This window comes from Podarcis melisellensis, assembly GCF_964234715.1.
Source record: "Podarcis melisellensis genome assembly, chromosome: 5".
Classification (NCBI taxonomy): domain Eukaryota; kingdom Metazoa; phylum Chordata; class Lepidosauria; order Squamata; family Lacertidae; genus Podarcis; species Podarcis melisellensis.
The window spans coordinates 5,501,798-5,527,492 of NC_138537.1; the positions used below are offsets into that span (position 1 = coordinate 5,501,798).

General features: G+C 45.5%; 1 protein-coding gene across 6 annotated transcripts; it reads right to left on the bottom strand.

The window, feature by feature from the left end:
- Window positions 1–8: 8 nt before the first annotated feature.
- CAPN10 (calpain 10) lies at window positions 9–25,502 on the bottom strand. 6 transcript variants are annotated; one of them, XM_081911014.1, is made up of 14 exons: window positions 25,482–25,502; window positions 21,548–21,636; window positions 20,169–20,315; window positions 16,742–16,873; window positions 15,094–15,290; window positions 13,382–13,599; window positions 12,573–12,714; window positions 10,623–10,789; window positions 10,046–10,329; window positions 9,138–9,340; window positions 7,075–7,330; window positions 4,920–5,125; window positions 3,532–3,577; window positions 9–1,824 (listed from the first exon to the last, which is right to left on the bottom strand). In XM_081911014.1, the coding sequence occupies exons 2-14, from the start codon at window positions 21,548–21,550 to the stop codon at window positions 1,795–1,797; spliced, it is 2,031 nt and encodes a 676-aa protein (XP_081767140.1). In that variant the 5' UTR covers window positions 21,551–21,636; window positions 25,482–25,502; the 3' UTR covers window positions 9–1,794. The 6 variants fall into 6 exon arrangements, with proteins under 6 accessions (XP_081767140.1, XP_081767136.1, XP_081767141.1 ...); XM_081911010.1 differs by lacking the exon at window positions 25,482–25,502 and adding an exon at window positions 25,341–25,481; XM_081911015.1 differs by lacking the exon at window positions 25,482–25,502 and adding an exon at window positions 25,341–25,481 and having other exon boundaries at window positions 20,169–20,372.
- Window positions 25,503–25,695: the final 193 nt, after the last annotated feature.

Sequence of the window (25,695 nt, forward strand, 5' to 3'; positions counted from 1 at the left end):
AAAAAAGCTCGTGTGAACGGAATGCCATTTAACATTTTAATATATTATTTTCAAAAGACGTTTCACCGACGACCTCATTTATTAAAAAAAAATACAATATTTTAAAATCTCACTTAAGAAATGCTTTCCAAGGAAATCTGGAAAAAGATCAGTTTGAACTATAGAAGCATAACTCCCCAACTAATAATTTTAAAATTATAGCTCTTCTTAAATCCGTCACGTGCAATTTCCTCCCCGCAAACAATTTCAAACCATCGCCTTATTACAAAGGGGATTATTTTCGCTTCTCCAGATCACATTCTCCTGAAAGAAGCTCCTTAGAATCTCCCCAACCAGATAAGCACAACTGTTTAAATAACTTAAATAAATAAATAAGACGTTCTGGGGGAACTGCAGCCCAGCTGCTGCAAGATCAGCCCCACCAAAAGGCTCACCTATGCGGCTAACTAAGGCAGGAAATTCCAGCCAGGATTATTGGGAGGTTTTTCCTTCATGCCTCACCAGATCCTGGCCAAGGTGGTGCTGATCGAGTGGAGGGAATCACTGAAATCAGGAAGTGGAGGGCCTAAAAAAATGAACGTTGGGAGTGCAGTGGAAGAGCGCAGTGGGAAATCAAGAAAAAGGAATGGGAATCCAATGACGCAGAAACAGAAGCATGGGGTTGGGCTAGGTGACCCATGCAACTCTATTCTATGGAGCTGGGAGAGGAATCCAGTTTAGACAGAGCTGTTATACCTCCTGAGTCCCGTCCTCTTATCGCCCTCCACGCGATACTCATTTTTTTGGGGGGGAGTCTTGACCGTGAAGGACTAAGCCACTAAGGGATATGATGAGAAGTTTGCTAAGGGGATAGTTTTCCCGAGTAGTTTTGAGCAAGTCTGCCCAACAGCCAACCTGCCTTTGTGGGCTGAAGACAAATAGGTTTAGAAATGTATTTTTTTCACCCTTCGGTTAATTGTTCACAGGTGGAGACAGGCAGGCTGCTCACTCACTGGACCCGTTCACGGTTATTGTCTCGAGGCGATACTGGTTCCATATATTATTAATTATTACTATATAAATCTGGCTTTATTTTTTGTCTTGCACATTTTAATGGAGAGCAAGATAGAATTGCTTCAAATAAAATAATGTAAGCCATCTCCTGCATTTACACCTTGTTTGAGGCAGCCAATACAGTGTGTGGGGGGGATTGTCAAGCACCTAAGACGCTGCACCCAGCTGCGAGTGGCGTCTTGCATATGTGGAAAGCATCGCTGGCTGCAATCACCATCTTTTTAAAGACTTCCTTCCTGAAAGGATGGTAGCATTTCCTGTCTGCTTCCTCCTGGCCTCCTTTCCCTTCTATCTGTTTCCAAAGCTTACTTGGTTAACGGTTTGGTCTCCGAGAAACCGACTTCCACTATGAACACACACACATACACACACACACACACACACACACACATACAGGGCAAAAGTCTCACCAGCACAGAATCAGAACAGATTTGAACACAGCACATGCACAGCGGTGCCTTTCCGCCGATATTTAGAGGGCACTGAACGAAGTACACCAAGCAAAGTCCATGGATCTTGACACAGTTCATACGGGGGTATTTGAAACAAACAGAAGAGGAATTGGAGGTGAGATTTCGTTCCGTTTGATTTTAAAGAGAGGGTGACTAAGAGGACCAGATGCGACTCTGCCTGGGGGGAAAACCCAGTTGGGCCCAACATCCGTCAGGTTAAAGAAAAAACAGCGTTGCCCTTCTCAAGGCGCCCGCCACTTCCTCCTTTGCTGGGTGTGCCAATTCCAAATTACATTTTCATCACAGCTTTGAAGGAGACCTGCAGAATGAAAGAAAAACAAACATGCACACTGTTGGAAACAAAAACAGAAACTGCTGTTTTGTGGGCTCCCCCCCCCAAACCTTCAAGAAAGAGTCCAAAGGGGAAATCCACACAGTCAAGAGGTCCGACACGAATGGCATGGAATTCAGAGAAGCTGCGCTCTTATAAACAAGCAGAGTGCCTAGTCCTCCTGATATGTCCAGAGAGGGCTTTCAGTACACGGATGCTAGTTAGAGAGGGGCGTGCTTCTAGGGTGGGAGTCTGAATCAGGTGCTAAGGGCCTTTTAAAGCAGATTTTAGCTTGTCTTTGAAGCAACACACCTGAGTTCACAGCTACCAGGGCTACATCATTCAATAACATCCCAAACCTCTCTGGGAGGGGTAAGATGTGTGCCCACTTAGCTGACTTGATCATCCAAGTCATGTTATATGTCTTGGGGAAGACTTGCATTGTTTGTTGATGCTAGATTTATAATGTTAGGAGTTGGGGAGTGCTTAATATTTATATTCCGCCCATCCGGCTGGGTTGCTCCAGCCACTCTGGGTGGCTTCCAACACATATAAAAGCATAATAAAACACTTTTCAACACAGGGTTGCATTTAAATGTCTTCTACAAGTTGCGTAGTTATTTATCTCCCATCTGATGGGAGGGCGCCACCACCGAGAAGGCCCTCTGCCTGCTTTCCTGTAACCTCACTTCTCTCAGTAAGGGAATCGCCAGAAGGCCCTTGGAGCTGGACCTCAGTGTCCGGGCTGAACGATGGGGGTGGAGACGCTCCTTCAGATATACTGGACTGAGGCCGTTTGGGGCTTTAAAGGTCAGCACCAACACTTTGAATTGTGCTCAGAAATGTACTGGGAGCTGGTGTTATGTGGTCCTGGCGCCCACTCCCAGTCACCAGTCTGGCAACCGCATTCTGGATTAGTTGTGATTTCTGAGGCACCTTCAAAGGTAGCCCCACATGGAGTCACATCGCAGTAGTCCAAGCGGGAGACAACCGTAGCACGTACGACTCTAGAGAAACAGTGTGTGGCATTAAGGAACTACTTTTGAATTTGTTTGTGTGTCTAACTTGCACTCAACTGACCCCACAAACATTCTGGCCTGCACAAGCGTGTTTGGAAAATTACGAAGGTTGCTCTGTAGTAATAAACTTTAAAAGGGATATTCTAGGTCTGTGTTTCTTGGCTCTGCTAAGGCTTCTCCATGGTGATTTAAAAACAAGCCAAGTAAAAACTGTCCACACAGGAGTGGAGATTTGGCTGCCTGGCTCTGAGTAACACATCTGCCATATAATAACACTGACCTACCTCACAGAGTTGTTCTAAGGCCAGCAAGGCTTTGAAAAACCTCTTCGCCACCCACCCCCTTCGGATGTTACACCTGGCTACTCTCTGCCTTGCTCATCCAACTCATAAATCACGACCGCTGGCAACTTATTTAAATGGCTATTTTCAGGAGTGATTTTAAAAGCCTTTTTATTGTTATGAGAAATCTATGCACGTAGGCAACAAAAGCTATAAGAGCACAACTGGAAGGGATGTTAATGCTTTTAAAGCAGGGATGAGGGATTTGTGGTTCTCCAGATGTTGCTGAATTAAAACTCATACCATCTAAGCAACTGCCTCTTGTGCCAAGCTGAGAATTGCAATTAAAAACACAATTAATTTGATATAAACTGATTTTTAAAAATGCCACTTGCCTCTTGCAGCCTTTGCCCCAAGGTCTCCTTGCTCCGAATGCTCTTCCTGTGCAAAAAAAGATATTACTATTGCAAAATACAATGTGGGGCGAGTCCTACATCATTCACCAACAGCTTCAGAGATATCCTGAAGGAGCCAATTTTTGCTGCTGCTTCTTTTGCTTCACACCTTGCCAACACTCACCACCCAACTTTGCCATTAGAGGGGCTGGTGAAAACATGAGCTACAAATGGCAATTTCTGTTGAGAATGGGAAATATTTATCTATTTTTTACATTGCTTACACTGGACCATTGGCATCAATAAAATATTATCTTAAAGATTTCAAAATAGGTAAGGTAAAGGTAAAGGAGCTCTGGATGGTTAAGTCCAGTCAAAGGCGACTATGGGGTGTGGCGCTCATCTCGCTTTCAGGTCGAGGGAGCCGGCGTTTGTCCACAGACAGCTTTCCGGATCATGTGGCCAGCAGGACTTCTAGCGCAACAAAACACCATGACGGAAGCCAGAGCGCACAGATTTCAAAATAAAACATTACAAAGGAGGTCAACTACAAAATGTGGCAGTTAAATATAAACATAAATAAGAATGAGAGAACACATTTCAAAATAAGATATTGCTTAAAGGAAGTCAAATATACCATATTTTTCCGTGTATAAGACTAGGGGGTTTTTTTTACCAAAAATTAGGTTTAAAATTGGAGTTCATCTTATCCACGGGTAGTGCTGAGGGGTGCTTTCTTAATTTGGAGTCCCCCAAAATAGGGGGTGTCTTATACATGGAGGCGTCTTATACACAGAAAAATATGGTATTATGTTTTTATTATTTATTACTATGGATTGTTTATTGGTGTACGTGATATTTTGTGCATTTTGTTATGTTATTAAAATTACTTTTAAAAACCTAGGAGTGAAAAATTGTTTTCTATTTGTAGTGTGGATCAGTTCCTGGAACAGGACTCTCAAGGAACAGAACTCCCCAGCCAAAATGGGGGGAGACAAGGCAAGGCAGGTGCCCAATCCTGTTTTGCAAAGACTTCCATGTACAGTGTACCTTGGTTCTCAAACTTAATCCGTTCTGGGAGTCTGTTCGACTCCTGAAACTGTTCAAAAACCAAGGCATGGCTTCCAATTGGCTGGAGGAGCTTCTTGCACTCAATCGGAAGCCGCAGAAACACACACTTCCGGGTTTGCGGCATTCAGGAGCTGATTTGTTCGACAACTAAGCCGTTCGAGAACCAAGGTACCACTGTATTCTGAACCTGTTGCTCTCCAGATATTTTGACACTCCAACTCTCATCGTGCTGGAGCTGATGGGAGTTGATCGTTCCAAACATCTGGGAGGCAACCGGTTCGGGAACACTGATCTAGCAGAAGCAAGCATGGCTTTACCTGTCTATTTTGGTAGCTACGATCACCGTGAAGCTGCCTTCTGTATCTGGCAAATACGTAGAAGGAACAATGGCGTAATTCCCTGAAGAGAGGCGGCACAGCTGGCTGACTTCCTGCGAGTAGCAATGGGGCACACAACTAACGACCGGCTCCAAATGCAGGAAGGAAGACGAAGGCATTTTCACGTTGTTGTTGTCGCTGGGGACCTAAAAAGGATTGCAGGCTGTTAAGAAGGCTGTGACCCTCAGGTATCGACTCCCTTAAGTCAATGGCCGGGCTCAATTTTAACACAAACCCGAAGTCTGCCCACAAACCATGGTTTGTTTCAGGCCAAGAAACCAGCATCTGAAACCGGGGTTTGAAGGGGTTTGCAAGTCACAGCTTGCGCTAACCGCAGTTTTGCTTTTATGCCCAAATTCAAAGATGGCTGATAAACCACATTTGAGGCTACTGGTCTGCCTCAGGAAGGAATTGAACTGATAAGGGACAGTCCCAAGAAGATAGGAGAGAGAGAGAAAGACAAACAAAGACAGAGTCACAGAAGCAGAGAGAGAAGCAGTTCCAAACCATGGTTTATCGGTTGTACTTATGGAAGCTCCAACCATGGTGTGGGTTCTTAATCATGGTTAGCCATGGCAGAAAAGGCCTGTTCTTGTGTTGCCACCACCTGGACCTCAGGTGAAGGAGGCACATGAAGAAGGGCCTCAGAAGATGAATTCAGGGCCCGGTCAGTTCATATGGGGAGAGTAGGTCCTTGAGGTTGTTGGCTATTTGCAGTATGGTAGCGCTGCAGAGAGCTTGCTGGGGAGACCATGCATTAAAAAGGGACTCAAAAATAACTTAAACAAGGTTTTAATAAAAACATTCCTTCCAGTAGCACCTTAAAGACCAACTAAGTTAGTTCTTGGTATGAGCTTTCGTGTGCATGCACACTTCTTCAGATACACTGAAACAGAAGTTACCAGACCCTTCTATATAGTGAGAAGGTGGGGAGGGGTATTACTCAGAAGGGTGGTAGGAATGGGTGATTGGCAGATAGCTGTGATGAGCCTGTTGACGACTCTTAACGACTGCAATAGGTCTTACAGGAAAAAGCAAGGGGCGAGAAGGTGAAAAATGGCTTTGTCATGTATAATGAGATAAGAATCCAATGTCTTTGTTCAGACCAGGTCTCTCCATGGTTTTAAGTTTGGTAATAAGTTGTAATTCAGCAGCTTCTCTTTCCAGTCTATTTCTGAAATTCCTTTGTAGTAAAACAGCTACTTTGAGATCTTGTATAGAATGTCCTGGGAGATTGAAGTGTTCTCCTACTGGTTTCTCTGCCTTGTGATTCCTGATGTCAGATTTATTTCCGTTTATTCTTTGGCGTAAGGTTTGGCCTGTTTGTCCAATATAGAGAGCTGAAGGACACTGTTGGCATTTGATGGCATACACAATGTTAGACGATGAGCAATTAAATAGTCCCGAGATGGTATGTGTGATGTTGTTGGGGCCAGTAATGGTGTTGTCCGGGTGTATGTGGCAACAAAGTTGGCATCTGGGTTTATTGCAGGCTCTGGTGCCAGTGTCCGTGTTAAGTCTGGTTGTAGTATTATTGTGGGTTAGGAGTTGTTTAAGATTGGGTGGCTGTCTGTAGGCAATGAAAGGTCTTCCTCCCAGAGCTAGAGAAAGAGAACTGTCATTGTCCAGGAGAGGTTGTAGATCTCTGATGATGCATTGTACTGTTTTAACTTGTATCTGAAGAAGTGTGCATGCACACGAAAGCTCATACCAAGAACTAACTTAGTTGGTCTTTAAGGTGCTACTGGAAGGAATTTTTTTGCTTTGACTATGGCAGACCAACACAGCTACCTATCTGTAACAAGGTTTTAATAAGAAAAACAAAAACTCCATTTACACTAAATACATCAACAACAAACCAGACCCAACCACCAACCCATCCCCCAGGGTAAAGGGAGAGCTAGGTGCTGCTCCTTATATACTACACCCAATTGCTGACACACCTTAATCAATACAACTCAGCAGCACCTGCTATGTTTCACAGCTGTAAAGCTGGGTCTCGTTACCTTGCTCTGGCCCCTTAAAGACATACACATCGGGTGGAACAATGATGAACCTTTACATTTAAAGAAACCATTCAACAGAGGTTTCCTACCTGGAAGATGTGAAACCCTATTGGGCGGCACTTGTTATCTGGGCAGTGCTGGCGGAGGGCAATCTTGATGCTGCTCTGCCCCACGCCTGTGGGGACGGAGAAAGGGAAGCAGGGGTTGGTGTGGAAGGAAGGGAAGTTGCGGCTGCCGCCGGCGTTCTGCCCTTTCCTCCAGCAGCCCTCCAGCCGGGCTGTGTCCCACTCGCCCCCTGGGAGCTCTTCGCGGATGGCGTTGTCGGGCGACGGGAGTTTTATCTCACTACAAAGGCAAGGCGAGGAGGGCAAAGAGAAGAGATGGGGGAGAGAAGAGAGAGAGGTGGGGTTAACAAAGGGCACTTCTAGACCACAGTACCCATCATGGTGGTTCTGCGTTAAAAGTTCAACCCCCATTGGTCAGAAAATGGAAAGCGTAATGCTGGTGGACAACAAGAGGTTGAAAGACTCTCTCAAGGCAAATCTAAAAAAATGCAGTATAAACACCGACAACTGGGAAACACTGGCCTGCAAGCGCTCCAGTTGGAGAACAGCCTTTACCAAACAGTCATGGGCTTTGAAGATGCTCAAACTCAGGACGCAAGGGAGAAACGTGCTAAGAGGAAGGCACGCTTGGCAAATCCACACCGTGATCAACTCCCACCCAGAAACCAATGTCCCCACTGTGGAAGGACGTGTGGATCCAGAATTGGCCTCCACAGTCACTTACGGACTCACTGTTAAAAACCATGTTTATGGAAGACAATCTTACTCAGCTACAAGGGATCGCCAAAGAAGAAGAAGAACCTGGGTCACCAAACCCACATGTGATCCCTTAAATTGAGATTCATCTGGACATGTTATGCTTCTCTAAAATAAATTTATATCCTGCTCCTGCCCACGCCAACCTGGCTTAAGATCTGATTTTGGAGGGGGAACCGCACTGGTTGATGACCTGTAGTGGGGCATGGACCACCTCCTGGTTCTCTTGGAACCTCTTAGTGGCTTTTCATAGAACTGTAGAGTCGGAAGGGACCCCAAGAGCCTTTAGTTCAACCTCCTGCAATGCAGGAATCACAGCTGAAGAATCCATGATGGATGGCCATCTAACCTCTACCGTATTTTTTGCTCTATAAGACTCACTTTTTCCCTCCTAAAAAGTAAGGGGAAATGTGTGTGCATCTTATGGAGCGAATGCAGGCTGCGCAGCTATCCCAGAAGCCAGAACAGCAAGAGGGATTGCTGCTTTCACTGCGCAGCGATCCCTCTTGCTGTTCTGGCTTCTGAGATTCAGAATTTTTTTTTTCTTGTTTTCCTCCTCCAAATACTAGGTGCGTCTTGTGGTCTGGTGTGTCTTATAGAGTGAAAAATGCGGTAGTTTGAAAACCTCAAGTGAAGGAGAGTCCATAAACTGCTGAAGGAGTTGGTTCCACTGTCAAACAGCTCCTACCGGCAGAAAGTCTGTCCTCTTGTTGGGGGAGTTGGGCATGTTCAACCTGGGAAAGAGGAAACTGAGAGGAGATGTGATCGCCCTCTTCAAGTATCTGTCACACAGAAGATGGAGCAAGCTTATTTTCTCCTGCTCTGGCAGGTAGGACTCGAACCAATGGATTCAGGTTACAGGAAAGGAGATTCCAACTAAACCTCAGGAAGGACTTTTTGACATTAAGAGCTGCTTGACAGTGAAACAGTCTACCTTAAGTAATGGACTCTTCATCCCTGGAGGATTTTAAGTAGAGGTTGGATGGCTGTCATGTACGAACTAGTTGAGATTCCTGCATTGCTGGGGTTTGACTAGATGTCCCCTGGGGTCCCTTCCAACTCTACAATTCTATGATATAGCACTTGCAGTAACAGTGTCCGACATTCTTTAAATCACGGGGTGGGAAATCTCAAGATGCAGCTAAGTTTCACACCAACTGCCAAGCTCGGTGGCACAGGACCCGCTTCCCAACCCTCAGCATCTCCAGGACAGAACTTGTGCCTGAAATTGCGGAGAGATGCTGCCAGCCAGAGTTGGCAAAACTGAGCTAGATGGACTCATATACCACCCTCCCCCCCCCCACGTTGCATTTCCTTTCTTCTGGATGCACCTGAGGGAGATTCTTCCGCTGGAGAAGACCCGAAGCAGGAAGTTGCCCTCAGCATCGTTCAGGAAGGTGCTGGGGATGACCAGGTAATAACCAGGAGGGAGGTCACAGTGCAGGTGCACCTCTCGGTTGTAGGAGTGGCAAACGGTGCTGGAAAGTGGAGGAGCAGAGAGCGTCTTTGGGAGGCTGAACTGTTTCTTTTCGACCTGGAGGGTGGAAAATCAATGGCAGTGCTGCAGAGGTCTTACAAAGCCTTACAAGTGGTCAAGGCATACACAAAGCAGGACACAAAGCATTCACGTCCCCTGGACAGAGCTGTTCATGCTTTCCCCCAGGAACCCACCCCAATGTATACAAAGAAAGCCCCCATAATCTGACCTTAGAACCTGCTTTAATCTCAATAGTATTGTTATTTATTAAATTTGTATACCGCCCACCATCCATGCATTTCAGGGCAGTTCACAAGATAAAACTACAGTCGTACCTTGGATCTTGAATGGCTTAGTTGCTGAATGTGAGTGTTCCAGTTACTGAACATTTTTTTGGAATCAGAAATCAGGAAGACCAAAATTTCAACAAGGAATGGGGGGGGGAATTATAATTTATCTTAAAAACCATTGTAAACAGCTAAACTCATTAGTAGAATTGGAATAACACTTGTAGTTTAATTTTGAATTTTGGATATAATGGAGATGTAAAAGCTTTGGATTATTATAAAAGATGCAGGAGGAAAGGTTAACAAAAGGACCCACAAAGGGGAAGAGGGAATTTCAGGAGAATCTTGTCTTTCTGTTGGTTGTTGGATAATTGACTGTAAAACTTTAAACTGAAAAACTAAATAATTGTATTTTTAAAAAAGAAACATTCTGTATAAGGAGGCGGCCCAGATCCCCACCCATGCTGCTTGTTACCTTCCATATGTGGAGCCCCACCGCATGGTAATTTTTGCCTCGGATGCCATCGTTTAAAGCAGGATCTGCTTCCACTAAGCGGGGCCAGTTGCGGATCCTGCCCGCCCAGTCGGTGCTGTGCTTGCGGTGTTTCTGCAGGAGGGCAATGCACACCTCGCTCTGCTCAAAGACCCTCAGCCAGAACTTGGGGTTCGTGGGGAAGGTGCTGTTGTTGCGGCAACCGCCTGCGGACTGGCCCCTCACCCAGGACCCGTACAGCTTCTGCGTGTGGCTCAGCACTCTGTCTGTGGGGAGAGATGGAAAAAATACCGTATTTTTCGCTCTATAAGACACACCCGACCATAAGATGCATCTAGTTTTAGAGGAGGAGAAAGCGATCCCTCTTGCTCTCCTGGCTTCAGCAATAGCTGCGCAGCCTGCACTCGCTCCATAAGACGCATACACATTTCCCCTTACTTTTTAGGAGGAGAAAAGTGCGTCTTATAGAGCAAAAAATACGGTATGCACACATCGCATCACTGAGCCAGAGCAGCGTTTGGGGTCAAGGGGAGACCACATCGCTTTCCTTGCGTCCTACCGGTGTAAAGGCTCTGAAGCTGTCCTTCTTCAGTAATTGGGTACCCGGTTATGATCTCATCAAATTCCACAAAGAACTCCTCCTCTTCGACCCAAAATTCTCCTTCCTGGATCTGGGACAACAGCTCTGCAGCAACCACAGGGTCCAGTTGGCTCCATCCTGGACCACTGAAGAACAGGAGGCAACAAGGAGAAAAATGAATGTCAGCGTGGGGGATAGAGTGCCAGACAAGGACCTGGGAGACCAGGGTTCAAATCCCTGCCCGGCTCACTGGGTGACTTTGGGCTAGTCACTCAGTCTCAGCCTTATCTACCTGATAGGGTTGTTGTGAAGATAAAATGGAGAGGGGGAGAGGTATGCATGCTACCTTGAGCTCCTTGGAGGAAAGTTGGGGTATAAATGTAATAATAGATACATTTATTATTAGTAGTAGTAGTACTATTATCATTATTCACAATGTTGTTCAGTGTTTCCCAAACTTGGGTCCTCCAGCTGTTTTTGGACTACAGCTCCCATCATCCCCAGCTAGCAAGACCAGTGGTCAGGGATGATGGGAATTGTAGTCCCAAAACAGCTGGAGACCCAAACCTGGGAAACACTGGACACGGTACTTTTAACGAAATACAAAAGGTTAAGTCCCTACAGCAAAATAGAAATTTCCCCTCAACTAGCCCTGCAATGTTACTCTGAGGCACAGTGGGAAATTAATATGGAAGCTGCCATTTTAATTTCCCACAATGCCCCAGGACCAATGCTACATCCAGGGCACTGGGGAAGGGAAATTAAAATGGCTCCTCCATGACATCCCACAAGAGAGAGGCCAGGGCAAGCACAGTGTTGGCTCCTGCCAGACCACTGGTCCCCAGGCATCTGCCCAAGGATGCTGAATGCCAACCGGGCTGGCAAGTTGGGCTTCCGGGTGAAACAGAGAACTACGGCTCCTGTGGTTTTAAGAGGTGTATAGAAGACAAGGTATGCCGTCTGAAAGTTTGTCTTGTCCACAAGTCCTCCTCACCTGGACACCTTCCTGAGAGGCAGCCTATCTGGGCATCTCCCACTCTACGTCTGGTTTGGCCCGACAGAAAGAGCAAAAAGTTGCCATGCTTCATTGGCGCAGAAGCAGAAAGACGAGAATGGTTGTCGGCACACAGGCCAGTAACAAGCAGTAAAGGTAGGTCTACATTTCCTGTCTTCTCCTTGGCGAGCATGTTAGCAAAAATATAACCCTCTTACCATTGGGGCGCACTGCCCTACCAACCTCAGCCAGCCCCCACTTGCCTGCCTCCTTACTTCCAAGCAGTCCAGAAGGTTTGGATTTGGATTTGATATCCCGCTTTATCACTACCCGAAGGAGTCTCAAAGCGGCTAACATTCTCCTTTTCCCTCCCTCCCCCCAACAAACCCTCTGTGAGGTGAGTGGGGATGAGAGACTTCAAAGAAGGTGACTGGCCCAAGGTCACCCAGCAGCTGCAAGTGGAGGAGAGGGGAATTGAACCCGGTTCACCAGATTACGAGTCCACCGCTCTTAACCACTACACCAAAGTGGCCCTGGTTGTCAGCTTCCTCCTCCTTAGCCTCCATGTTGCCCTTGTAGGGCTCGGAAGGGATGGGGGCGGAACTAGAATGAGCTGGTTCTGCCTGTCAATGGGCTCTAGCGCCACCTAGGGTTGGGCTCCCTGCATGCTGCCCTACCAGCCTCAACCAGCTGTCAATGTCCCCCTTTACAGCCCTTCAAAGAAGGGAACTGGGCTGCGAATGGGGCAATTAAGAGTTCTGCCACCACTGCCAATGTATGCCGAACCGATATAAGCAACTCGCTTCCTGGTTTGAGGGCAGACCTGAAGAAGCATTTATGGCGTTTGCAAATGGCATCTGATGCAGGCCCACGCAGGGACAAAAGCACATCACAGGGGCATCCTTAAGAAACTGGCATGTGGAACGGCCACTCACCCCTCCCTCCAGGGCCCTTTCCAGCAACGCCTCCCCCAGGGGTTACGGATCCGCAGCAGGATGATCTCCTTCCGGGACACTTTGGAGAGGTCTTGCATGTCGACAACGATGAAGGCGTGGAACTCCCCCAGTTCGCTGGTACCTGGGCAGGCGGAGAAGGCAAGCGGAGGGTTTAAAAAATGAGCAGCGTTCGTTTCACCCCCGGGGAGAGGGGAAGAAATGCCCCACAGACATGCAAACATCATCTCTTTGCAATGGCAGCTCCCAGTTTATGGAACCCCCTTCCTATTATCATTCTCCAGGCATCAATTCAAGGTCTATTTATTTGCAGAAAACTTCAGTGCAGCCAGAGTAACTATACTGGGATAACTGTATCGCTAATGGTTTTGGTTACTGTACAGTGGTACCTTCATGTTACATACGCTTCAGGTTACAGACTCTGGTAACCCAGAAATAGTACCTTGGGTTAAGAACTTTGCTTCAGGATGAGAACAGAAATGGTGCTCCGGCAGCAGTGGGAGGCCCCATTAGTTAAAGTGGTGCTTCAGGTTAAGAACAGTTTCAGGTTAAGAACGGACCTCCAGAATGAATTAAGTTCTTAACCCAAGGTACCACTGTACTGTGTTTTAGATTATGATTTTGAATGCTAACTGCACCTCAGCAATGAAATACAAGGGTATGATTGTCAAAACCTTGAAAATGAAGACCGCTTACAACAGACACATTTCAGAAAGCAGCCTGGAAATCCACAGGCTTCTTGCCCAGCTAAATTCTGAGACTGAACAGGCTTTAAAGAGCTCCATGTTTACCTTGCCGTGAGCTGAAGACGGAGCAGCTCATCACGCATTTCTCTTTCAAGTTCATCAGTCTCCTAAATACCGCCTTCTCCAAAACTTTGCCTGCCCTCTCCCTTTCTGTGCTCCGGCCTGGGTCTTTTAGGGACCACCTCTCCGCTAGGCCTCCTGTCAGATCCACGAGAGCGTCAGCAACCTGGCCTGCCCACAGCTGTTCGTAAGATCCATGCACCCTAGAGAGAGAAAACACAAAAACTCCAGGACATCATACCAGTATACTTCAAAAGAAAGCTGAAGTTGGTGAAAATATGTAAAGTCCCTGCCAATCCTTGGGAAATCCACTAGGGCATCAGTTAGTGGCGAATGTATCAGAACTATTGAGGCGAGTCAAGCCTACTAAATATTTTGGGTGGCTAGAAGCTTTCGGATGTGTTTTGCAAGACCAGGCAACTCTGATACATTGGGCACCAGCAGCCAAAATTATCCACATGAATGGAAAACACTATGTCATCCACACCTATTTTTGTAAGGAAGAAAAATAAGTGCACCAGATTTGGAAAGCATTTAGAATCCTGCTGAAAATATTTTTGTTTAGAAAAATCTGAATAGGTAACTAACTTTTCCACAAATTCAGAGTCCTCACTATGCAGAAAGCACAGCTAAGGGCAATTCTGGAAAAGAAAACAAGGACTGCAAAGGACACACGGGCCACGTTTGCATGTAACACTAAACCATGGTTTAGTGCTGCATACAGGAATGGGAATGAGGCTGAGCCAGGCCTTGGGTCTAACACTCCCCACCCAAGTGACTCCCATGCTGCTGGGAGAGGGACTAGGCCAGCATTTCCTTTCAGTTCCTTCTAATCTTAGCTTCTTGTTGAGTGTCAACCAGGAGTGCTGTTTCATCACAAACCCTGGTCAGTTTAACAAGCCAATTCCACAACCCATAATTCAACAGTGGCTTGTTTTAAAACTGTACAGGGCATAATTTTTCTTGATTTTATCCACTGGGAGAACCCCATCAAGAGTAGCAGGTAAGTCTTTACAAGAAGTTTTGTAAGGTGAATTATTTGAAATATAGCAAAAAAGGCAATGAGGAGAATTATTAGTTAAGGATATTAAAGGCAATATGAAATTAAGAAATGTATAATATGTGATAAATAATGGAAAATCATCAGAGGCGTTGACAGAAGTCCAAAAATATTGTATAGGGTGAGACGTTATGCAGTATGAATGTTGGAATTAATATGTTAAACATTAATAAAAATGTATTTTAAAAAAAAAAAGAGTAACAGGTAAGTCACAATAGGAACTGTCATCCAATAATTAAGTTCCTGGTATTTCTGGGCTCATTTCTCTCCCAGAAGTTAAGGAGACCTTTTGAGCCCCTAGAGGCCAAATGTTTGGCCTGTTCCTTGGTTCTGTCCAAAGAGGAACAAGGCAACACAATGGACTGTCAGTCCTAAAAGATGAGCCGTTTGCCCTTAGGGAATTATCAGGGAAATCCTTTCATTTTGTATTAATTCCCAGTGTCAAAGTAATGAAGCCAGGCAAGCTTTCAAATGTTTATGCCCCTTCAGGGTTCTTTGGACCACTTCCATGTGTGGAAGATCACACACAAAAGGAACACTCAGCGCAACCAAGGCTTGCTTGAAAATTGCTGCGTGAATCTGTGCAGCCGGGCACACGGTTTGCAATCCCCTCCAGGGCAAGTCCCTCCACACATACTTGGCATAGGCCTTTTCCAGGAGAGGGAGCCAAAACACATCTTCTGTCTGGCACTGCGAGAAGCAGAGTTTGCCCCCCAGGCAAGGCAGGCGGTCGTCTATGGTCACCTCCACCCAGTGCCCAAATTGCCAGACCCGGCAAGTGAAACAGCCTCTGTATTTCTCATCTCTCCAGCTGGGCTGACCTGGAGGTATCACCTGCGAAAACAAAACAAGAGCAAGTCAGAGGCAACAGGAACAGGCAAAGGCTTTTGCATTCCTCGTCTGTGGGCTTGCCGCTTGAGGGTGCAGGCGCCCGAAGACTCCTTTCCTTCCTGCCTTCTTAAAACATAGCAAGATTCTAGTCCTTATGGCTACAGGAAAAAATCTTAAAAGCATATGTGCAACCTGGGGAAATGGCACAATGAGCAGGGCAGTGTTTTGGTAACTTATGGCCCCTTCTCTACTCTTCCAAACACACCTTGGCCAGACATCCGTATTCATTCTTCCTCTCATTTCCTAAATAGAAACTTCTGCTTAATATGCTCACCGTATTTTTCGCTCTATAAGACGCACCGGACCATAAGACATACCTAGTTTTTGGAGGAGGAAAACAAGAAAAAAAATATTCTGAATCTCAGAAGCCAGAACAGCAAGAGGGATCGCTGCACAGTGAAAGCAGCAATCCCTCTTGCTGTTCTGGCTTCTGGGATAGCTGCGCAGCCTGCATTCGCTCCATAAGATGCACACACATTTCCCCTTACTTTTTAGGAGGGAAAATGTGAGTCTTAGAGAGCAAAAAATATGGTAAGTTTAATCTGACTGGGAACCAGCGGTGAGATTTGGAGTGATTTAAAGGACCTGTTTTGAATCAAGCAGGTAATAATAATGCACTAAAAGTAGAAGTACCATCAATGAAAGATGGGCAACATGACTGAATTAGCAAAAATGACGGCAACAATTAGAATGCAATCTAATCAAAATCTCTTTTTTTTAAAAATGATATTTATTAAGATTTCAAAAAAGATTACAAAAATGATGAAAAAAGATAGAAAAAAAGAAAAAAGAAAATACAAAATACAAAATACAGAAGAAATAGAAAGAAGCTCCAACAAGAATTTATTGATGATATGTATAGACTGATTTCACAAAGTTAAGCTAAACAGATATATAAGAATGTATGCTTAATTATTAAGATACAAAAATACAATCAGAATAATAAAGTTTTAAAATAATAAGAAGGAAGTCACGCAGTGGTGGAGGGAAGACACAGGGCAAGAAATATGAAGCAAATAAGAAATGGCTAGATGTTGGTACACAATGGAATGTGAAAAGTGTGACTTTATAAATATAATATATGTATTACTATGTAAAAATTTCATATTTGTATTGTGACATTAATAAATAAAATCAAATAAAAATAATGCAGTAAAATGCACCTTTACGTTTCGGAGGCACTGTGCCAAGCTAGGCTTCCTGGTGCCAAAACAGTGAGTCAAACATCCGCAATTTGTTGTCCTCCAAGTGTTTTGGACTGAAACTCCCATCATTCCTGACCATTCATCATGTTGGCTGGGGCTGGTGGGAGTTGTAGTTCAAAGCATCTGCAGAGAACCAGACCGTAAGAACATGGATCCTCTCCCAATCTAAGGAGCAGCACTGTCCCGTACCTTGGCCAACAAGTATTTACTCTTCTGTAGAGCGGCACAGGCACACAGGAACCAGCAGTCTCCCAGCATCCCTTGCTTGACCTGCCACTCATATTGATTGTCGGAAAATAATCGAGGTGTAGAACAAATCTCCTGGTGGGGAGAAAGAAAGAGTACAAGTTTACTGCTAACTTTTTATAGAGCCAACTGTATTTCAGGATTAAACAGAAAGGCTCTGGGATTCTGCTTTGAGTGGTTTTACAGAACAGATTGGTTCTATTCCTTGGAGGTTTTTAAGCAGAAGCTGGATGGCCACCTGTCACGAATGCTGTAGTAGAGATTCCTGCAACTGCCTGGGGTTGGACTAGATGAACCCCAGGGTCCCTTCGAACTCTACCATTCTATAATTCTATTGCATGTTCTGTTCATTTGTGACTAAGCCAGTGCTCCCCACCCGATTCACTTGCTACCTATTTTGAAAAGCTGCAGAATTAGTCAGATCATGTAAGTAAATTTATTATTTTATTATTAATTTGGGCTGGTTTTTTTTGTAGTTAAGCAACATGTTTTCCTCAAATTAAGCATGAGGCAACTGTGTAACAAGTCACTGCTCTGGAAAAATCTGGAATGCTGTGATCATACAGGTGCTCATTATCTATAAATGGGCAGCTGCTGTCATGGGTCATAAATCAACCCTCAGATGCTGTGCACAAAGGTGGAAAATAAACCTAAGGTTTTAAGAATGGAGAAGCAAGTTCTGGGGAGAGAAACAAATGGCACTGTAAGTTTCCACCAGCTAAGACAGGAGCCGATTGTTTCGCACCAACATAACCTCCACTTGCCCCATAAAACACAAACCTGCATTTCCTAGTACAGCTTCCCCACTGTTTTTCAAATGTGCCTGAATTTTTTTTTATAGTAAGGTATGTCTGCATAAAGACAGGAGTGCCCTGTTAAAAATAAAAGGTGGTTTTGCAAACTTTTCACTTGAAGTATGGGAGCAGGAATGAGGTTGATCTGGGATTCTATTTGCACAATTAGAATGGCATGAAGGAGGGGTGAGTGTGTTAACAACCCCCCCAAAAAAACCACAATTGGAGGAAAACACCAGCTGTACCCATGGAGGCTCCTCACATGATTTCTAAATCACCTGGGAAGCATCCTCCCCCTCCCCCCCCCAGTTGGAAAGGCTCCCTGTTTCAGAAGCTGACCCTCCACATTGGCAAGGACAAACAGACTTGCATCCTTGTTCCCACTCCGCCTGACCACATGGAGTACCAAAATGCCTAGATTGGGTTGATGTGGCTCAGGCCAGCTGGGAAACCCAGTTCATTGTGTTACGATATGGATGCAATGCTGCTGCAAATTGCTAGCTTGAAAAGTAAACATGATGGTAATGTTGGGACTGCCCGTGGGAAACAGAGGGACAGTCAATTCACAGTGCGAAGCACCGGAATTAGTTCAGAGTGTAATATGAGCTCTTCCGTTTGTTCCTGTCCAGAAGGTACAGGAAGTGTTTGTTATTACACTGCTGGAGTTTGAAGAGAGCAGTCATGTTTTTTGTAACGCTGCAAAGACAGAAATAAAGGCATGTAAATACGTTTCTGTCTATCTCTTTCCCCTGCCAGGGGGCAGGAAAGAGGGTGTGTGTTCTTCCCACGTTTGAGAAGAATCGCCTATCGAGACTTTGCCTGCGCTTGCTGGGGAATGCAGCCAGGGAGGTCAATGGGGAATCAAGCCGGGTGCATGGGATTGTTGCCAGTTTCAAGCCCATATCGGCTTGAATTCCCGACACATTGCAGATTCTATGATTTTATGAAGTCAATAATCCACCATGGCTGCTCTTAAGAGCCTCACTCTTGTCCTCATCCTGGGATGATTTTTTTAATAAAAAAAAAAAAACCAACAACTTATCATACTTTTCGTTCTATAAGACATACCAGACCACAAGATGCATCTAGTTTTTGGAGGAGGAAAACAAGAAGAAAAAAAAAATATTCTGAATCCCAGAAGCCAGAACAGCAGCGATCCCTCTTGCTGTTCTAGCTTCAGCGATAGCTGCACAGCCTGCATTCACGCCATAAGACGCACACACATTTCCCCTTACTTTTTAGGAGGGGAAAAGTGTGTCTTATAGAGCGAAAAATACGGTAAATTTGTTATTTGTTCCGCTACTCACTAGTGACTAGGATTTTGCTTTAAAAAAAACCCACATCAGTCAAAGGGTCTCTGTAGGCTGGTGGGTTTTGCATGTATTTTATTTAGTCATTTAATTAAAAAAAATACACACCACTTGACAGTAAAAAAACCCTCAAAAATATAAAACAATAAAATTGGGGGGGGGGAATCACAGCCATGGTTCAAAACATACAAAAGTTAAAATACTAAAACAGATTAAAATTATCTCAACTTACTAAGCAAATGGGTAGGCTTGTCTAAACAAGAATCTTATTTGCAGGCACCAAAAAGAGTACAGTGAATGTAGCGATCAGGTGGGATTGCTATGAGGAATTATAACAAATATAGAGTAAGCCATCTGTGTCAGCAATGAAAGCATTGCGCTGACTGGGTTTGAACTATTTTGATATGATTCTTGATCAACTAACACCTCTGCATCTCTGTTCCATTTCTCTTTCTTCACAAGTCACGTACACAGCCAGGCAGGCATCCTGGGTCATCAAAGACAGTGGGCAAGTTTCTTTGAAGTAGCCTTTCTGATATGTTAATCCTAGGATGTTAATCTTAGGGCGAGGAAACAGGTTTCACATGAAGGTGATAATGATCGCTGTCCTCCTGGCCATCCTTCTTATCATGTTTATTGCTTGTTTATGACCTCAGGGGTTGGCAAATATACTTCTTTGTAGTTCTGTTCTTTGTTTACCCTGTGCTTAATTAGTTTTGGTAGTCTAACTTCCCCACGTGGGGTTTGTTGAAATGCTCAGAAGAAATCTGATTGGTTCTTACGAACACTCTGTAAAAAAGTTCTTTTGTGAATAAAACAACCTGGGCCAAGGGGGGGCTGGAGACACAGAGAGAGACTATCATACGCACCCTTCCCATAGTCTTGCTGTTTCAAGCCTCTGTGTGTATTCTTATTAATCAAAGTTCAATCCTTCCTTTACTTTGGGAACGCCTCAGTGAAGGAGCCTGCTTGCTTGATCTCAAGAGGCAGGGAGTTCCAATGTGCAGGCGTTGCCACACTAAACAATCGAGTGCTTAGAGATGTGGAACGGGTCAAAGGATAAACCAGGACATTTGTGGTATGAAAAGTTACTTGATTTCAGTGGGAAGTTACAGCACATGCACTAGTTGGAAGTGAAGCAGTTTGGCTACTCCAAAACCTTGGCAGATGCAAACAGTATTGAAAGTGGGACTGCGTTTAACTGCCCTGAGCACAAATCATCACGAAAGCACAATAAATAGGGCGTGTGGAGGAGCCAAAACATACCTGAGGTCTCAGCCAACAAATCTCCCCCCTGAAATGAGCCAGAGGAGTCGAGTAGTTAAAAAAGAGAGAGTCGTCATTAGCCGGAAATGCAAGGTCCTTGTAAAGATCTCCCTTGAGATCCGACGGCTCCCGGTCTCCCAGCATCTTCTATGAAACAGCAAATATTTGCATCAATGTCAGAAGCTGCAGGACTCCAATTTAAACCTGCAACCATATTAGAAAGGAGAGAAAGGAACCACAGTTATAAAGATACACGCTGTCAGAAAAGAAAGGGTGGTGGGAGAGGAGAGAAAGCAAAGAAGATAATAATAATAATAATAATAATAATAATAATGATAAAATTATTTATACCCCGCCCGCCCTAGCCAAGACTGGGCTCAGGGCGGCTAACACCAAGTATAAAATTGATTAAAATACAACTTAAAAGCAAGATTAAAATAGAACATTAAAATGCAGCCTCATTTCAGTAGGAACGCAAATCAAAAACTTTTTGGGGATGAAAACGTCAAATCTTCACCAAGGCCAACTATCCAGACTGGTCCTACGTGGGCCAGAAAAAAGCCAGGGAAGTCCCCGAATAGGAGTTCTATCACAGAAGGAAAAAGGAAAGAGGGGGAGGGGATCAAGTTGATTCCAAGCCAAAGGCCAGGTAGAAGAACTCTGTCTTACAGGCCCTGCAGATCCCGCGGGGCCCTGGTCTCATGAGACAGAGCGTTCCACCAGGCTGGAGCCAGTGCTGAAAAGGCCCTGGCTCTGGTTGAGGCTAATCTGACTTCCTTAGGGCCCGGGACCTCTAGGGTGTTGCTGTTTATGGACCTTAAGGTCCTCCGTGGGGCATACCAGGAGAGGTGGTCCTGTAGGCCCCCAGAAAGAGGCTCCTTTCTAATACAAGAGCTTGGGATCACAGAATGGACTGGGCAAGAGGTTTTGAGTCGGATAAAAGGAAAGACTTCTTCATGCAAGGCATAGTTAACTTACAGAACTCACTGGGGATGGCCACTAGCTTTGAAACAGGACTGATCAGATCCCTGGGCTGGTTAGGCATGACAGCCAAAAGGAGCCTCCAGCTTCAAAGGCAGTTTACCTTTGCATAAAAGATTCAAGAGGCAGAGAGCAAGAGAGGGCTGTTGCCCTCACAACTTACTTGTGGGCTTCCCAGAAGCACCTGCAGGGACCGTGAAACTTTTGGGAGTCCATTAGAGGAGGAATGTTAGAGAAGAGAACTGCAACGTCATTTGGGAATGACTTTGCGCTGTCTATGGACCAAGTCCAGAGATGCTCTAAAATAGCAGAAGCTAATGCTCTCCTTACCCTATAGGGAGCCAAGAAAAATCAGACTCCTGCTCCCCCTAGCGTGAAATGAACGTTAAGTCACTTACCATGCCTGCTCTCTGTTTCCGTCCCTTTTACCTGCAATAGTCTTCATTCAGAAACCCCGGATACGTCCTAAAGAACCCACAAGCTGGGTCTATACAAATCGGGGAGGGGAGGAGGTAAAGAGAAAGGAATCAGTTTGCATGGGGAAAACCAGACTCGATACTAGTGATTCCCAACTTTTTTTTGGCCGTGTCCCACCTGAGCACCTCTAAAATCCTGATGCCCTCCCCCCCCCGTGACATATAATTCTTATTATTCAAAAAGGGAACTCCTATTCACGCGGAGGAAGCCTAAAAGGCCATTTTGTTGTTGTTGTTTAGTCGTTTAGTCGTGTCCGACTCTTCGTGACCCCATGGACCAGAGAACGCCAGGCACCTCTGTCCTCCACTGCCTCCCGCAGTTTGGTCAAACTCATGCTGGTAACATCGAAAACACTATCCAACCATCTCGTCCTCTGCCGTCCCCTTCTCCTTGTGCCCTCCATCTTTCCCAACATCAGGGTCTTTTCCAGGGAGTCTTCTCTTCTCATGAGGTGGCCAAAGTACTGGAGCCTCAGCTTCACAATCTGTCCTTCCAGTGAGCACTCAGGGGTGATTTCCTTCAGTATGGAGAGGTTTGTTCTTCTTGCAGTCCATGGGACTCTCAAGAGTCTCCTCCAGCACCATAATTCAAAAGCATCAATTCTTCGGCGATCAGCCTTCTTTATGGTCCAGCTCTCACTTCCATACATCACTACTGGGAAAACCATAGCTTTAACTATACGAACCTTTGTTGGCAAGAAAAGGCCATTAACTTGGTCTAAACTCATTCTCGAATTGCCTCCCTTAAAAATCAAATTGCCGCCCTGTGGGGTGTGCGCCCCACGTTGGGAACCACAGCCCTATACAGTGAGGAGCTGAGTGAGAAACAATGAGCTTTTCCGGGCCTTTCATGCAAAGCAAACAGAATCAAAACTCTGCAACCGGAAACTCCAAATTTCTGCCCCCGATATAAATATAATTCGCTGTGCTTATGAGGTTGGCCCTGGCTGAGATGGCGATGGTGATGCCAGCATTGCCAGAACAGGAAAGGGAGATATGGCAAAATAAATGAACATTTCCCCCATTTATTTGCAACGAGCCCCATCGGCACTATAGATATATGGCAGTATTGTGCTTTAAACCATCATAGCTTCCCCCAAAGAATCTTGGGAACCGTAGTTTGTTAAAAGCCCAGAGAGTTGCAAGGAGACCGTCCTCTCCTTGGGGGCGCTACAATTCCCAGAGTTCCCTGGGAAGAAGGGCTGGTTGTTAAATCACTCTGGAAACTGTAGTTCCATGGGGGGAATAGGGGCCTCCTAACAGCACCATTAACAAACTACAGCTCCCAGAATTCTGTTTTTGCTGTTGCATGACTCGGCACAAATGTATCAGGTGTTCAAAAAGGAATGCTACCTTTTCATTTACCTAGGATTATTTTTAAACAGCAATGTTTATTTATATTTTATTATTTTATATTGAGACCTTTTATTCTTATTAAACAACTACCTGCCTTTTAGAGGACATCTGAAGGCAGGCCTGTATAGGGAAGTTTCTAATATCTGACGTTTTACTGTGGTTTTATTATTTGTCGGAAGCTGCCTTGAGTAGCCGGAGCAACCCCCCGTCAGATAATAATAATAACGATAATAATTGTATTTTAAATGAATATTTTGGATTGCTCTTTGCAAATCGCTTAGGGGTTTTCTGTCAGGTAAAGCGGTATATACCGTATTTTTCGCTCTATAAGACACACTAGACCACAAGAAGCGCCTAGTTTTTGGAGGAGGAAAACAAGAAAAAAAATATTCTGAATCTCAGAAGCCAGAACAGCAAGAGGGATTGCTGTGCAGTGAAAGCAGCAATCCCTCTTGCTGTTCTGGCTTCTGGGATAGCTGCACAGCCTGCATTTGCTCCATAAGACGCACACACATTTCCCCTTACTTTTTAGAAGGGGAAAAAGTGAGTCTTATAGAGCAAAAAATACGGTAAATGTTGTACAATAAGCAAAAACAAACAGTGTGCTGCCCTTCTCGTGTGGAGGCAGTTGGAAGAGGCCGCTCCCTTCATCACCAAGACAACCCTGCTCACACTTCTTCCCCACACAATGCCAGGAATGATGAAATGCTCACAACAGCCCCCACAGAAAACCCATTCAGGTCTCTTCACACCCACACCACATTTAAAGCACATGACTTGCCTATGCCAAAGAATCCTGGGAACCGTAGGTTGGAGAAGGTGCTGGCACTTGTGAGGGGGCAAACTACAGTTCCCAGGTTTCTTTTTTTGTGTGGGGGGGGAGTCTTGCACTTTAAATGTACGGTGTGTGGATGCGACTGCAGGCATCCTCAGACACAACCGACCCCCAAAAAGTGACCTCAGAAGAGCATCTTCGCCCTCAGCAACCCCAGACTCACCGCGACCAACATTGATGTTGCATCGCCAACACCATGTTCTTTCGTGCCATCAAAAGCCAGCGACACCTCGTGTCCCTTGTCCCCCACAAACACACACAGGGCCACAACGGTGGACGTGTCAGCCTACCGCCCTCAGGGCCAGATTGAGACCTTTAGAGGCCCTAAGCGCTTTAAAAGATGTTGATGCCTCTGTATATGTCTAATTCAGCCGACGCAACCAACAAACGTGAGCTTCAATGGACCGAGTGGCGCTTTGCCAGTTGTCAGATTCTAATTTTGTTGTATTTCCAAGATTAATGTATACCATTAATATCTATTAATTATTATTATCTATTATTATTATTATTATTATCTATTATTATTATTATCATGTGTGTATATGGATGGGTGGGGTATAAAAAATTAAATAATAATTATTCTTTTTATTACGCCATTTTTTTCCATTTATGTAGGAGGCTTTAAATTGCTGCTTATTTTGCTTCACGGTTGATCTAGCCCCGATCCCCATCTTTCTCACCGCAGATCCATGCTATTTCTTCATTACGTTCCTATCCTACCTTTCCTCCAGGGATCCCATGGCGGTCTACTTGATTCTCCCCTTCCCCATTTCACCCTCACCGCAACCCTGCAAGGCAGGTTAGGTTGGGAGCCCGGTGTGCTCCATGGTTTCCCAGGGAGTGCAACACCCCAAGCCAGCATAATGCATCTATATGCATGCCATTCCCCAGCCCCATCTTCTAAATCTGTGCTTTCAGCTGCTGTGCAACAGGCTGAACTTTAATCAGGAAAAAAAGAGAGAGGAAGGCAGCAACCCACTTCAGGGCAGGATGGTATTTTCCACAACAACTAAAAAGCCCAGGCGCCTTGTTCTGTGTTGCACTGCATCGCCATTCCAAGCAGAAACCCCCACCCAGGACCACACCGAAGGCCTGTCCACCCCAGCCTTTCAGGATCTGCCCAGCAAGCCGGGCCTCCCCTGTTTTGCGCGCCCGGCACCTGTGAGTCACAGGTACAGTGCCTCGGAACATGGAGGCTCGCTAGGTGCCATGCCCGATCGCGGCCGATTGCGCACCCCCTTTTAGCGCCCTTCAAGCAAATGGCCACCTCCATTTCTGGATGGCAGCGAATTCTAGCACGCCAGGAATCCATCTCACCCCAGGAAAAGCCATGCCCGGGGCAGCCCTACCTCGGCCACACACCAGCTTCCGCTTCCTCCCCTTGCCCTAGCAAACAAAGCCCCTCTTGTTCTCTTCCCATGGCAAAGCAACTCTGCATGCAGGCGTGCATGGTCGTGCAAGCAAGCAAGCAACCCCTTTCGCCCCTTGCACAGCGCGCTCTGCATCCATCATCCCCGGTCCCACCTTTCAGCCAGATCGCAGCGGAGATCTCCTCTCTCCAGCCAACCCAAAGGAAGGTCCGAAGCACACGATGCAGCCACGACCAATGGCAAAACCCCGTTGTTCCCGGTGCAAAACACACACAAAAAAACCCCCGTGCACTACCTTTGTAGCCTAGAAAACTACTGTTCCCATCATGCATCTGCGTCGACGAGCTGCAAGGCTTCCAGCATGCATTGCTGGCCGAATGAACTACACGTCCCAGCATGCCCTTGGGGTATTTTCTCCCTCTCGCCTGTGCAAAACTGCCCCGGGTTCCCCCCCCTCTCTTTTCAGATCTTTGAGCGTAGGCAAGCTATGCATTTTCTAAAAACAATAA

What these genes read in the sequence shown, in the direction of transcription:
- CAPN10 (XM_081911014.1), bottom strand. An exon ending in GTAGCTACCAAAATAGACAG is followed by an intron (nt 3,578 to 4,919) that starts GTAAAGCCATGC and finishes TTTTTTGCACAG; the next exon opens with GAAGAGCATTCGGAGCAAGG. An exon ending in TGGGGCAAAGGCTGCAAGAG is followed by an intron (nt 1,825 to 3,531) that starts GCAAGTGGCATT and finishes TTCATTCTGCAG; the next exon opens with GTCTCCTTCAAAGCTGTGAT.